The 14,481-nt window shown below is 61.3% G+C and overlaps 1 protein-coding gene across 4 annotated transcripts in view; it reads right to left on the reverse strand.

The window, feature by feature from the left end:
* Positions 1 to 2,600: 2,600 nt before the first annotated feature.
* The window catches only part of ACOT7 (acyl-CoA thioesterase 7), a 95,030-nt gene continuing 83,149 nt past the window's right edge, over positions 2,601 to 14,481 (reverse strand). For all 4 annotated transcript variants that reach the window (XM_045063646.1, XM_004768679.3, XM_013064701.2 and 1 more), the window contains exon 9: positions 2,601 to 2,989. In XM_045063646.1, coding sequence (XP_044919581.1) covers positions 2,891 to 2,989 — 99 coding nt within the window. In that variant the 3' untranslated portion in view covers positions 2,601 to 2,890. The remainder of the gene's footprint in view (positions 2,990 to 14,481) is intronic.

Consider the following 14,481-nt stretch of genomic DNA (forward strand, 5'->3'; position numbering starts at 1 on the left):
CATCTAAGGTGAACAATAGCGGTGGGGTGTGGAGGGGACGTGGGGCATCTGAGGATTAGCTCCTTCCAGGAACTGGGCAGTTTGTCGGACCAGGGCCTGGGGCAAGGAGGTGGAAGTTTGGACCAGTTAAGGATTCAGACTCATCCTGTATTGGGGAGCAGGGGTGGGGGGGTCCATGCCACAGGGGTCCCAGGTGGTTGCCCCGACCCCCATGGGCTCAGAAATGTTCTCAAGCTGGAACCAGGACAACACAGCCAGGAGAGGCCAGGCCTACAACCCAGAACTCTTGCCCGCCCGCCCCCCCCCAGGAGCAACCCACTTTACACTCCTGGCAGGGGCACAGGCTGCCACCCATAGACATCTAGAGGACATCCTATCAGTGTCCTTGACTGGGGGCGCCTCTGGAGATGGCTGGAGTCACAAGAGAATGCTTGGTGGCATCTCGGTCTCCCATCCAGGCAGTGGACACTGTGTGTCTCCACTCTCCTGTCTCTAGATTGCCCATGACCACACACCCTGGGCACAAGGCCTCCATCACTCTGGGCTGTTGGCACAGCTCTGCCCTTCCCGTGTACCTGGGAAGCATTCACGAGCGCACAACCCGGTGTCTGGAGGAAGGGGGGGCCCGTCCAGACAGGACCAGACCCAGCCAAATGCAGCCAATGCTGCCTGCACCCCTCCACAGCCCTGCCCACTCCCCCGATCTCCATATCCCAGGAGCCAATGGGGAGTCAGGAGCAGGTGTGACCCCTCGAAGGCCTCAGGATCAGTCCTCTGAGACAAGAGTAAAGGTGTTTGTATCCAAAGCCTCCACAATGAAGCGGGGCTGGTGAACAGGGCGCCTTGGGCCATGTGCTCTGTGTATGTGGCTTCTGGGCAGTCAGGATCCCTAGTGAGCCCTCGGTGGAGAGGCAGCTCCCTGACCAGGCGGCCCTGGTTATAAATGGGCCACCAGCAGTGAGAAGCTGGCACAAGGAGGCTGGTCATCAGGTGACATTTCTAAGGCAAACATAGGCCACCCAGTCATCCCTAGCTTGAGGCCACTCTGCCGCCCCACTGACAGAGGGCAAACTGCCCCAGGCGTTTGGCTCCCCCGGCCCAGCTCACCCACTACTGCCCTTACTGGTGTCCCTGCCCTGGGCTCAGCTGCCTCTGGGGGCGGGTAGGAATGGGCCTCCAGCAGCCATCCTGGAGGCCTTGTGCTAAATGCTGTTAGTCTGGGCTCCTCCCAGCTGCCTTGGGAGGTGGAATTTGGGTACCTGCCTTGCCCAAAGGCACAGACGAGCAGCCAAGCCAGGACAGAGGAAGATGTGGATGTCCTGGTGTCCCCCTTCCCTCGGGGAATGCAAGGGCTCAGGCACTGCCATTACCAGTTCCGATTTCAAGGACCACGGTTTGGCCAGCCAGGCTTTCTGTGGACGTCCCCAGCCCGGGCACCACCCGTGGCCTTCAGGTCAGCGTGGGGGCTGGGTGGGGCTGGGGCGGCTGCGGGCTCTGCGGCTGCGGCTTCCTGGGCCGTGTTCCCTCTCCCTGCTTCCAGGCAGGAAATAACCCCGTCAGCTGGGACTGGGGCCTGAAACGGATTCCGAAGCTCTTGGCGGCGTTTCTGCACATCTGCAGGAGGGAGATGGAGGGGATCTGGAGCCCCTTCTCTGTGGGCCTCATGGAGCCCCGTGAGGGGCTGGAGCTGCAGGGGCCGGGCTCCATCTCCAGGCTTCCAGGATGAGCCCCCACCACCAGGTGTGCTTGGTGGAGGAATCTTTCTCGGTCACGGGAGGTGAAGGATGGGCCCACGTTGTGGCCTTGGCAGCTTGTCTGCCCCCCTGAGGGTACTGGTCTGGGTGCACACACAGCTTCCCATCTCACACAGGCACGTGCAGACAGGCACACCCAGGGCCATAGATGTGCACGTGCACACAGACACACACACAGTCGTTCACTGGCACCATTCTCTCTCTCTCTCTCTCTCTCTCTCTCTCACACACACACACACACACACACACACACACACACACGCTGCCCCTCAGACCCCCATCCCACAAGCCTTCCCAATAACCTGTTGGCCTGAGTGGCTGGGGGTTTCCATGACAGGCACAGGGGCCCTGGCACCAGCTGGGAGACTCCTTCTAGCAAAATCTCTGCCTTTATCCAGAAGGCCAAGGTATCAGAGCTGCTTCCACCAAGAGGTGGAGGGAAGCCAGGGCAGGGTTCCTATATGCTGAGCATGCTCTGGCCGGGCGCGCTCAGCTTTCTCTGCACATCAGCTTCCAGAGTCCTCGAAAGCACCTTCCACCTCCATCTGCAGGAAGGCCGCGGGATGCTCAGGGCTGGCGTCTTGCACAGGCCAGAGAGAGGGCAAGTGGGGGGTTGGTGCCTCCAGGCCAGGACATGGAACCAGGGCCTTGGGAGGGAAGGAGTGTCCTCTCTAGCCAGCAAGTCATCAGGCACACCCGAGATCTGGGGTACACACAGGTATGGGCCCTCACTGGCGGGTGGGGAGGAAGGGGAGGTGGGCCCATGGAAGCCTCTAGCTCCCGCATCTGTGCCCACCAGGAAAGCAGCGCTCCCCTGCCCAAAAAAACGACCACCCAGGACCAAGGTCCAGCCAAAGAGCAGCTTTATTAGTGATGCTGGGTTCTACACACGCCGTAGTGCGCGCGCGTCTTCCCGAGGGACGCCTTGGCCGCAGGGCCAACACGGGAGCGCTTACACCGGAGTCATAGAAATAAAGCTTTGGTGTGTAGGTTTTCGGGAGAGGGCACAGGTTAACACTGCAAGACGAACACTTCACACGACACCGGCTCTCAGTGTGGGTTGGGTTTTTGGCCAAGGGGGTGGATTCTACATGACTGGACTCTGGGGCCCCTCCGGGCCCAGCGTGGGGCGGCCCCTAGGGCTGGGGCTCTGGTTGACCCTGCCGTTTTGCCTTCATCTGCAGGTACCGCCCTTTGCCTTCCTCAAAGCGCTTCTTCTCATCCTCGGTCTCGGGCTGTGGACCACACACAGAAACAGGCACGTTAGCGAGGTCACAGAACCTGACTGTGGGCCCGAAGCCCCCTACCCCCGCCACCCCCCAGGCTCCACTGGCCACCTGGGGCTGTCTGGATGCTGGCCTCAGGACCAACTGGGAAGGAGTTCCTAGGGATGCAGCGTCACGGGTGCCCCCACGCCACCCTTCACGGCAGGTGGGATCCCAAGCCCCGCGCCTCTTTGATAATGAACTTCAGCGGGAGATGAGAGGTGGAAGAGACGGCCTAAAGCAGGGCCGGGTGTGAGGAAGGAAAGAGGTCCCTGCTGGGGACACAGAGTGTGGTCCACTCCCAGGGAATGCCAGCTGCTCAGGGTCTGCCCCAAAGGGAAGTGGGGACAAGCACTGTGCTGGCTGTGTCACCTTGGGCAGGCCACTTTATTGTAGCAGAAGCAATAGTGACTGCTTTGTGGGCAGGGAGCCCTGGACGGCGCTGATGACCAGGAAGCCGCTCCTTGGGTCCTGCTCACCCCTTCTCTGTCGCATCCTTCCTCTAAGCAACCTAGAAGCCATGTCCCCATACTCGGCGGCTGGAAGGCGGGGGGGACGCAGAGCCTACTGACCGGAGGGAACTGGCCGAAGGCGGGCTTCTGCCTGCCATCCCGGCAGGATTATGAACCATGCCCCTATCACTTTTAAGAGTGGTCTGGTCTGGGGGCGCCCAAGTGGCTTAGTGGGTTAAGCATCCAACTCTTGGTTTGGGCTCCGGTCACGATCTCAGGGTAGTGAGATCGAGACCCACGCTGGGCTCCGTTCCCCAGCACGGAGTCTGCTCACGGCTTCTCACTCTCCATCTGATCCTCCCCACCCTCCCCACCTCTCTCAAAATAAAATAAAATTAAATCTATAAAGAGTGGCCTAGCCTGGCCGCTAAGGGGTGTGGCCCAGGCCCAGGTCCCTCCCTGAGACCCCAGCCGGCCCACGCCCAAGTTCTCTCTCGCCCGCCCTGCTCAGGAATTCAGGTTTCAAGAGCTGCGCTGATTCCTCTGGGACATTTCCTTGCGATACTTCGAGGGTGTCTGAAAGCCGAAGAAACGGGGCAGTTGCCCTTCATCCACAAAGACACCAAGCCCCGGCGGCTATTTCAGGCCCAAGTGTTTTACAGGCAAATGGGCTATTGGCAAGAGAGAGAACAATCAGCCGGAGGACGTCATGTCAGTGTCAACCAAACATTTCCTCCCCCTCAGCCTTCTCAGAAACTGTTCGCTAAATGTCACCAGGTGTAAACTGTCAAAACCTTGTGGCTTGGAGCCACAAGGGTATTTAAAGAACTCGGATCACGCTCCTTCTAGTGGTTCTGGTGCCTATTTGAAGAGTCTTCGGAGCACACGTGGCCAACGGCGGCTTTCCAAGATGCTTTATTGAGGAAGGCCCTCCTGCTGTTCTGGTTCCATCGCTGGCTGACTTTTTTAAAAATGAAATTTGAGGCCATGCAATTTGACCTGAAACAGCCCAGCGAAACAAAATGTTCTCTCGGTTAGAGCGGGCAGCGCGGAGGGAGAGCGTCCCGGGGGCAGGAGGCCAGGGGCCCGTCCCTGTTGCTGAAGGCACCCCGCGAAGACAAGGCCGCGTTCTGCGGGGCCCAGCTTCTGGGCAACCCAGGCAGAGCTGCTCCCAGCTTCCGTGTGCGTAAATCACCTGGGGGGTCTTAAAATGCAGATCCTGAGGCAGGGGGTGTAGGGCCCAGGGCCTGAGACTCATTCCTAACAAGCGTCAGATGATCCGGTGCTGCTGGCCTGGGGGCCGCTCTGGGCAGCCGGGCCCTGCGGCAAACCGGGTCAAGGGCACGAGGCTGGGACAGTCTTTTTTTTTTTTCTTTTGCTCCCTCTCCCCGTGGACCGTGCTTGGCGTGGCTGAGGGGACCTGTGGCTCCCATCCATGTGCAGCCAAAGGCCAGGGCTCAGGAGAGTGGCATGGCTGGCCCTTCTTCAGGGGGAAGGAGGGGCTGCAGCCTGTCTTCCTGCCTCCTCACAGAGCGGACCAGCTCATGGGGAATCAACGCGTTTGGGTCCTGGAGCCCGGAGACCGGCTGAGGGCGAGAGCACGGGCTGGACCACCTGCGGAGGGTCCTCCGAGCTCGCAAGGCCCAGCCCCGCCGGCGGCCGGAATTTCCATCCCTGGAGCGGGAGAAAGAGCGCAAAAGGCTTGGAAAGAAAATAATTTCTCAAAACAAGAGTGTGAGCCTGGCCTGGGCGAGGCTGCGGGGTGGACAGATGGCCACCCAGGCCGTCTGCAGAGCCCACCAAAGCCAGGGCCCGATGGAAGGGGCCTTTCTGTGTCTCCAGCCCACCAGCGTTTCTGGAAACCGGCAAACACGGGACTCACACGCGCATCTTGGTCCCCAATGCCTGGGTCCCCAGCCAAGGGCTCCCAGGGCTCCGAAGAGCAGGGAGGGGTCCAGAGGACAGCAGTATATGGAACTGTCATCAGGGGTACCCTAGAAGATGGGCAGAAATGGCCCACCCAAGAGGCGCCTGAGTGGCTCAGTCGGTTACACATTAGCCTTCAGCCCAGGTCGTGATCCCAGGGTTCTGGGATGGAGCCCCACATCAGGCTCCCTGCTCAGTGGGGAGCCTGCTTCCGCCTACCTGCCCCACCTGCCTCTACTCCTGCTCGCTCTCTCAAATAAAGAAAATAATGTTAGAAAAAAAAGCTGATCCTGACAGTTCTAGGAGATGCCTAGACTTTGGTCAGCGCCACCCACCCTCTGGAATGGGCTGGCCTGCCTTGGGTCCCCACCTCACTTCCTGGACGGGCCTCTCCATCCTGCCCCTACACCAGCCCAGCCGCCCCTCTGGAGCCAGGGTAGGGGGACAAGCCAGGCCGGTTTGAACCGGGCTCCTCTGCTTACCACTGTAGGGTTCACAGACTCTCATATATTCTACTCTATAAGAGTCCCAAAGTCCTCTCAGCTGTCCCCAACAAGACAGAGAAAAGAAGACCCCCCCCAGCCTCAAGTCGGGGCCCATTTATACCAAACACGCAGAGTAAACACGTCCACGGAGACAGCACAGGTTACTGGTGCCAGGGGCTGGGAGCAGGCGGACAACTAAGGGGCGCGTGGCTTCTTTTTGGGAGGATGACAATGTTCCACAATGGACCGTGGCGATGGTTGCACAATGGTGTGAACACATGAACCCCCGCCGGCTTGGACACTGTGAACGGGGGGGCTCTACAGTCCGTCATTATATCTCAAACCCACCAGAAGTGACATGTCTCCTCACAGTTTACAGAAAGCCAGAAAGAAGGTGCAGCATGGCGGGATGCCTCCCACCCCAGACGCGGCAGAGGCAACGCTCCCCAAACCCCACCCATGACTTTCTCTCCAGCGGCCTCCCGGGTGCCACTCTGGGCCTGGCACAGGACCCGTCCCCGGAGCTGACGCTCCAGCCGGCAAGATGGAGGACAACAGGCAGATTATGCACGGTGGGAAAGTGACAATGACATGGCCCCAGCACAAGGTCAAACAGAGCCAGGGGTCTCGCGGGACAGGTGCCAGGGAGGCTCCACAGTGGGGAGAGCAGCGGGTGGGCTCCAAGGAACACAGAAGTCTGCAAGTCACTTGCCACCAGCAACGGCTGCTGTCCTCCCCGTCAGGTCAGGCAAGTAGCAGAGCCAGGCCCATTGGGCAGAGCGAGCTGCCACCTCTGTGCAGTATCCCGATCTCCCAGGTCCCTGTGGATACGAGGAGCAGACAGAGCGCCCAGGCCATCTCCAACCCCAGGCCTCAACACAGGGGCTCCAGGAGCCCCCAGGTAACACGCCGTTGGGGCGAGCACCAATCTGGATGACCTTCGGAGCCCTTTTCTCTCCGAGCAGTGCCGTGTTTACGAACAGGAGCCTGACGCTGGGTCATTGGTCCTGTAGTGGCTGTGAAGACAGTGGGGCCCCCGGCCAGGCCTCTACGGGGCAAGGAGCTGCCCAGAGTCTAGTCCAGCGGAAAGAATAGTCAGCAACAAAGAACGCCGCGCCCTCTGCTCCTTGAGAAGCACACTGAGCTGTTCGCAGCTGATGATGAGATCTGAGCTCTGCTTCCGGCGGCCCAGCGGTGGGGTGGGCAGGGGCACCCATGAGCAATACTGGGCCTGTGAGGCTAACTACAAGGGGTTCTTTCTTCTCTTTACTTTTGCATATAGTTGAACTTTTCCATCATTCAAAGGTAAAAAAAAGAAAAACCAACTAGACCCATCAGGGCAGCTGCTGGGACCCCTTCTTCCTTCCCAGGTCACAAAGGGCTTCCAGTCACATGCAGTCAGTTGAGGGGCTAAGTCCAGGGTTGGAGAAGACCTGCTCCCCGCACACCGGGCTCTAATGACCATCTACCACCTTCCTTCCGGCCAGAACACCTGCCATGTCCTGGGCTCACCCACACGGGTGACGAGATCCCCCCCAACTGCCCAGGTAAACCTCCTGCAGGGATCAGCCCAGAGCCTCCTGCACCTTCTCCCACGTGGGCTGTGCCCAAGGCATGGACGTGGGGTTAGGGACGAGGAAGTTCTCTGGGCAAAGGCTCGCAGGGAGTGGCCTGATGCATGCCAGGACCACGTCTGCCCGTTGGAGTCTACACGACAACCCAGGGGGAGCTCTGAAGTCACCAGTTTCTTTCTCCCGATGAGGACATGAAGCGCAGACACAGCTAGGGACTTGCCCAGGTGGCAGCTGGTCCGCAGCACAGCCTCAACTCAGGCCTGGGCGCTGCTGCTGGTCCGACTCATTCCATGCCAATGGGCTCTGGCCGGCAGGCTTAGCAGTGGGCAGAGGGGTGATGGCGACCCCTGCCGTGTGGTCCTGGTGAACGGGCTGGGCCTGCCCTCCCAGAACAAGCCTGGAGCCCACCTGGACTTGCAACGGCTCAGCCCCTGGGCCCTAGCCCCCGGGAATGAAGGTGTCCCCTCCTGTTGGCGCCGCCTGCCAGGGGCCCAGGGTCAGGGGTGCTCTCCTATCCCAGCCCCTCACTCCGGCCTTGGAGCTATCCGCCTCCCCAAGGAGCTTCTCGAGTCCTAGCGGAGAAGGGCAGATGTGCCTGGCCTCTCCTGTGTGGCTCAGGTGCCAACGATTGGTCGCTCCCGTGAGCGTGACACCGGGGGCTGTTGGAGCCTGGTTTACAGAGACCCCGCCAGCAGCCAGGTGTCCTCCAGGTTCCACAGACTTGAGCAGACATGCCCCCCCCCCCGCCTTCTGTTACATTTCGGGGAAGTCAGCGTTGGGGCCCCATCAGCCCCAGGCTTTCCCCTGATGCATGAGACACGCTCTTGCTAGCCTAGCCCGTCAAGGTCAAGAGAGAGCGGCCGGCAGGAGGGTTCGTCTGCGCAGCACGTCAGAGTCTGGGAGCCAGCGCCGCCGGGTCCTGCTCAGGGCCAGGCCTCAGGTGGCGAGCAAGGCACAAGCACCAGTCCTAAGGAGGCGCTCCCCCAGCCCCGGGGTGGTGCAGGTCACACCTAGCGGGCCACCCCTCGTCCCACGTGGCTGTGACAGTTCCGTCCAACATGGCTTTCTGGGGCTCATCCTCCGGTCAGGCCTGAGGCCCGGCCTCCACCAGGTTACCCCAGGACAACTGCAGCCATTTGCCCCACAGTGGCCAACAGGCCACCAGGGGCTCTAGAAGCTTCTCTCACTGGCTCAGTCCATGCGTGAGCTGACGGGGGGCCGAGTCCAAAGTGCAAGTGACTCTGGTCTACGCTGCCAACACAGACACAGTAAATTCTAGCGCCACTCGGCAGAGGGAGAAGCCACGCCCAGTGCCAACGTTTGTTCGTTCGAGATTCTACAGCTAGCTCCGCGGACAAGAGCTCACACCGCCTCATGCCGGACATGGAGGCAGCCGGCCAGCCGCGGGAGGACAAGGCCCTTGCAAAGCCTCCGACGAAGGAGCCAGCTGAGGGTTCATTTTTCTGGTCTCGGGATGACGGCTCATGCTGAATGTTCTGGGCTCCATGAGCCCCACCCGGCCCAGGAACAGGGTTTGGTTGACACCGGGGCCACTGAGCACCCACCCCCTGCAGACAGCAGCAGGCAAGGCAGCGTCTCGGCCTCCGCGGGCACAGTCCCTGCCCTGCGGGCTGCGGGACACTGTGAGTTCCGACCGACCCACGGCCCTCCCCGCCAAGTGACTAAGCGGGGCCACCCCTTCCCTGCCGGGTGTGAAGCTGACGGAGCCAGACAGATGGCTGCCTGCACACGGTCCCCACCCACGGCCCAGCTGCTGCCTCCCGCCTCCCGTCTCCCTCCACCCGGCTAAGTAAATAAATACAGAAGTTGTTGGCTGTGGCTGTTTTTAATGGAGGGCTGAGGGTGCTGGGGGGAAGGAAAAAGCTCCTCCACGGGAAATCGCATATGCTTTCGGGTGCCCGGGGCTGTTGGCAGGGCAGGGGGCTCTGGACCACAGGCCAGTGTCTTTTGATGCCTGAGCGCTCGCTCGCACCCTCTGTGGGGCGGGGGTGGGGACACGGACCCTGGCGCACCGCTTCCCACGGGCACGAGGAAGGGACGTGGAGGGGTGGCAAGGAACGCAGGCTCTGGGCTTCAGCCGTGTGGCCTCAGGGCTGGCCCCCCTTCCCAGGGCAAGGCGTTTTCGGACGTGCACAGCAGTCAGGCCACGTGTGCACGCGTGTGCGCCCAGGACACGTTCATGCTACACACAGCCTCAGAGACAGACTCCGGTCTGCGCACCGGCCGTGCGGCCCAGGGAGGAGGGCTTCCCCGGGGGTCCCTGTCAGGGAGCTGGGCCTCTGCCCCCTCACCCCCAGCCACAGAGACCCCGGGGTCAGAAGCGCCCCGCCCCCTCTGCTGCGGCGGCTGCAGGGGCCTCGCATGGGCGGCCCCTCCCTCCCCCCTCCGGCTCCCCCTGCCAGCTGCTGTCTCCCGGGCTCCCTGCCCCTGGAGGGAAGCCCGTGGCTCGCAGAGCCCACAGTACAGACAAGATGTTTCCCAGTTTGCATCTTCTGTGCTGCGAGAACACACATTTGGGACTTGGCGCAGAGGCGAGTGACTAAGCCCCACGCTCCGCAGAATCAATAGCTTGCCCTTTTTGTGATTAACGAAGGCTGGTGCGAAGAGGGTTTCCCGTCGTGACAGAACAGCTTCCTGCGGGCCGCAGGGACACAGACATTCTTAATTAGGAAACCGCGTGCGCCCTCTCCAGTCTTCATAACGTGAGACAGGAGGGGCCTCGGGACAATTGTGCCGGCAATTAGGATGTCTTCTGATGACTGGGGCCATTCCACGCGGCCTGGCAGGGACAAGCTTGGCATCCGGGAGCCCTCGTCTGGCAAGCAGCTGTGTCCCCAGAGCGGGGCTCCACCGGTGACTGCGACCTCGGTGGGTGGGGCCGGGCACCTGGGAAGCCGCTCACCACCTGCCCGAGGCACACACCAGGGGGCTCATGGTGGCCGCTCCAACAGTGAGATCACTGTGGAACTGATCTGCTGTGTGGCCGTGGACGCCCCTAGGAGAGGCTGGCAGGAGGCTGAGGGGGCGGCAGGGAGCGCGGGGGGCTGGGGAAAGGCAGCGCAGGGTGATGGTCTCCGGTAGAGAAGGTGAAACAGGACTCAGCCCTGCTGGGTGGCCCTCTCAGCAGCTTCTCCCAAGGAGTCGGGGGTGAGGGTGGGTCACAGCACGTGCTCCTGGGAGCACCCCGCCACACCCCGTACAGGGACAAAGATCGTAACCGCCACATGCTGAGGGCGGGCCTGGCCAGGACCTGCCCTCACTTGAGCCCCCCACCCTGTGTGAGGGCGCACTGTGCGTCGAGTCCGTCTTTCCTGTCCTGGGTCTGAAGCCACACTGTGCCTGGGACACAGCGAGGACTCAGGGGACATTTGCTGAATGAACAGATGATCAAACCAACGGATGATCAAACCAAACAAATTGGTGTGGTCTTTGTGCTAAAGCTTCAAAACCAGCAGTTTTGCTCAATGGACACACGGTTAGGCATCGCCTGTCCCCAGCGAGGCCAGAGCTCAGCCCATTCGAGGTCTCCCCAGGAGCCTGCTGCGGTGACACAGGCATGGCTGGGAGCGGCCCACACACCGAGGCAGGGATAAAGCCCCAGAAGAAGCACTTCCTGTCCTGCTGGCAGAGCTGACACGCTCCCGTCTGTGTCCACATGCGCGTGCGTGTGTGTGCGGGGAGGCTCTTCCGCCTCCTTCTGGTCACTGTGGGGGTTCCCGGGGCCTGTTTCTTCCCTGCACTTTTGACTACACTTTGAGTACCATGTCCCTGGATTCAAAGGGTCTTTGCCACAGGACTTTGCAGAGAAAGCACGGTGCCACTGAGCAACGGTGTTTTCGTCCGTGTTCAGGGTAGGCAGCGCCGCCTTCAGCCCCAGCACAGCCCGGGCAGGAGGGTGCCCGGCTGCGAGCCCCGGGCTGGGTCCCCACAACCTGCACAGGCCTCTCCCCTTATGACCGTGCAGGGTGACCACGGCAGAACCGGGGCACCCTGACCAGCTGGGATCCCCTTTTCCGCTGCACCTTCTGCAAGTCTCAGCCACGGGCCCCCCCTCCTGCAGCCGCCTTCCAGACACCACGCAGGGTCAGGCCTAGCAGGCCCCTCGGAGCGCCTGCTGCTGGGTTGTCCCGCTTTACAGAAATTAGAATAGCAAGGGCGCATCAAGATTTGAAAACGCGGCCATGAAGCAACCAGACAGGTTGTTCATGAGTAGAACCTGCCAGCATTTTAACAGGAAAATGTGTATTGTTGGTGCCATGGGCCTTCCCCCTTATGGACGTGAACTGGGTGGGGTCTCCAGAGCACGGGCTGTACCAGCGAGAAAGGCCGTTACCCAGCGGTCAGGGACACAGCCGAGTGTCCAGGGACACGTGCAGGCAGGGGCTGCACCCCGTCACCCACCTCCCCTGGGGCACCCACACCCCCGATTCTCACCAGACACTAAAGTTCCCAGCACGAACCACTCAGCTGACAGGAGCATTTCCCATCACGAGACAGACTTTCTGTGAAGCACCCAGAACCGAGGGAGAGAACGGAACACTGGGTCAAGAAGCTTCACGAACAGTCTCATCCTGGACTCACCCCTGTGCAGGGCGGCATGGAGGGGCGGCAGGGAGCACGGCTCCTGTCGGTCGTGCGGCTTCTCACACCCTTCCAGAAGCGGCATCAACCGTGTTGCACCACAGCGCATCTGAGTTTCTCAAGTTAGGAAATCATTCTGGCCCGCCGACACATCTCCCCATGCTGGGGACCCCGGCCATGACAAGCCCTGCGTAGGGACGCGCTGTCTTACAAGCTGGGGGCGTAGCTCCTCTTGCCACGGTGGCTGTGCAGAGCAGGCCTGGCCACGGTCAGCAGAGTGGCAGTCTCCTTGGTGACTGAGGAACGGGGCCATCTGGAGGACCCTAGCCTCTGCCTTGCCACATGTCTGGGCTCAGGCATGGGTCCAGAGAAGCGGGGGACTGGTGGCTGGTGAGAGGCCCGGGATGGCTCCAGTGGGGAAACTGAGGCTCAGGGTCCCACACTTGGTCCCCTGGACCAGAGTTAGCCATCTGGTTGCCTGTCTGTGGGATGGGAACCCTCTCCCCTGCTTCCCCAGGCCAGATCCAATAGCACAGGGGAAGTAGGTCAGCATTCCATGGACACCCCAGCTCCTTAGGACCAGACTGTGGTCACTATGCGTACCTGGGACACCCACCCCACTGTCCCTTACCAAGTGAGAGGGAATGGCCATGCATGTGCACGGGGCTAGGCGGGCACCCCCGGGCATCTGGAGTGGGTGCTCAGTAAGTGTGAAAATAACGTGCCTTCCACACATGCGTTCTCACGGTGCTCCGTGTGGAGCTCACGGGCTGGGGTGGGCCTCGCGCGAGGACAGAGGGGCGGCTGCAGCCCTGATTTCCTCGCCACCTCCCATTTTAACTAGAAAATACTTCCAGACCATTTCATTGGCTGAGATGGAGGCCTCTGGGTCTAGGCCCTGGTCTAGCCAGAGATGGGTGTCTATAAGCACTGGCCAAAACACTCTGTGACCAAGACCCTCCATGATGGGGCAGGCTCACTGTGGTTTGGGTTTCCCGGGAGCAGAGCATTCCTGTTTCGGCGACACTACCCCTGCTGCTGCCCCGACGTGGGCCTCAGTTCACAGGGGCAAACATTCCTTTTCCAAAAGATCCACAAAGTAATGACGAGCTTAAACCCTGTACCGCCTACAAGCCTGGGATGGGCTCCAGGCTTCCCCCTCAGCCCAAGGGGCCCTGTGTGGACCCACATCGCCCTCACAGGGGCCCAGGACCCCTGCACTGCGGGTGCCTCCGTCCTCACACGTCCCCCAGGTGGCCCTCCGGGGCGGTGGCACCCAGGACTCAGCCAGGGCATGGGAGGCAGGTGGGTGCCCAGAACAGTGCCGACTCCGTCTTTAACACACACAATGTGGTCCTCACGCCCCTGGACATGAAAAGGGGCTAGAAAAAGTCACCCACAGGGCGTTCCAGGACCAACCTGAGACCCTGGAGGTGTCCACCCTGTCTCTGCACTGGCCCCCTTTTGAGCCGTGCTCAGCGAAATCCGGGGCGTGTTTCTACCCCCCAGGTCAGAGGTCATGGCCGCAGAAAGGCCTTCAGAGAGAGGCAGGGCAGCTGGGGGGCCTGGGCCTGCTGTCTGGACCAGTAGCCTGGCTCCATGCTCCGCACTTGCTTCTTCACTGATTAGCCTGGAAAGTGCCAGCAGCTGCTGGCCTCGGCACAGCCTCCCCAACATAAAATATTCATCAAGAAAAACTCCAAACAGCAACGCTGCCTTCCGTGTCAGCCAGGCCCTGGGGATGGAAGCTAAAAATAGGCAGGAGGTAGAAAATTGCTGACAACGGGGAGCGGGGAGGGGAGGAGGGCTGAGCGCCCCCCACGGGCACAGGCACGCTGGCGGTGGGGAGCCCGAGTGTGCTTGGGGGGGACAGATGGTGTCCAACGGGCAGTCCTCAAGGGAGTATATGCACAGGATGAGCCAAAAACCTCTCTGGGGAGCTGCCCACCCTCCCTGCCAGAGGCTGGGCCCCAGGCCACCTCCACGAGGAATCAAAGACCATCTTTAATTAGCACGCCGGAACAGCCCGGATCAGCGTGTAGCCGGCCGCCAGGAAGACATGGCCGTCGCTAACGGCCGGCCCCTCAAACCTAGGGATTCAGCCACTGTCCCCTTCACTCAGGCAGGTATCTTGCCCCACCTGCCAGGCACCAGCACCCCCTTCCTCTGGGCTGGCCCTCCACCTGTGGCCCACATCACAGGTTTCTAGAAAGGGGGCAGGCACATAGACTGGCCCAGACCCAGGGCTGCTTTCCGCCTCTGTGAAGGTCATGGGTACCACCACGAAGGCCTCCTGGCCCGCAGGCACTGTCCACAGGAGGCCGGATCCCTGGCTCCTGGCTGCAGCACTGGCCTCGCCAGCAGGCTGAGTTCCGGGGTGCATGCTGGCCGTGGGCAGCCCACAGCAGCTGCTGGGCTCCTGG

This window comes from Mustela putorius, unplaced genomic scaffold, assembly GCF_011764305.1.
Source record: "Mustela putorius furo isolate JIRA1106 unplaced genomic scaffold, ASM1176430v1.1 tig00003853_pilon_pilon_pilon, whole genome shotgun sequence".
NCBI classification, from domain to species: Eukaryota; Metazoa; Chordata; class Mammalia; order Carnivora; family Mustelidae; genus Mustela; species Mustela putorius.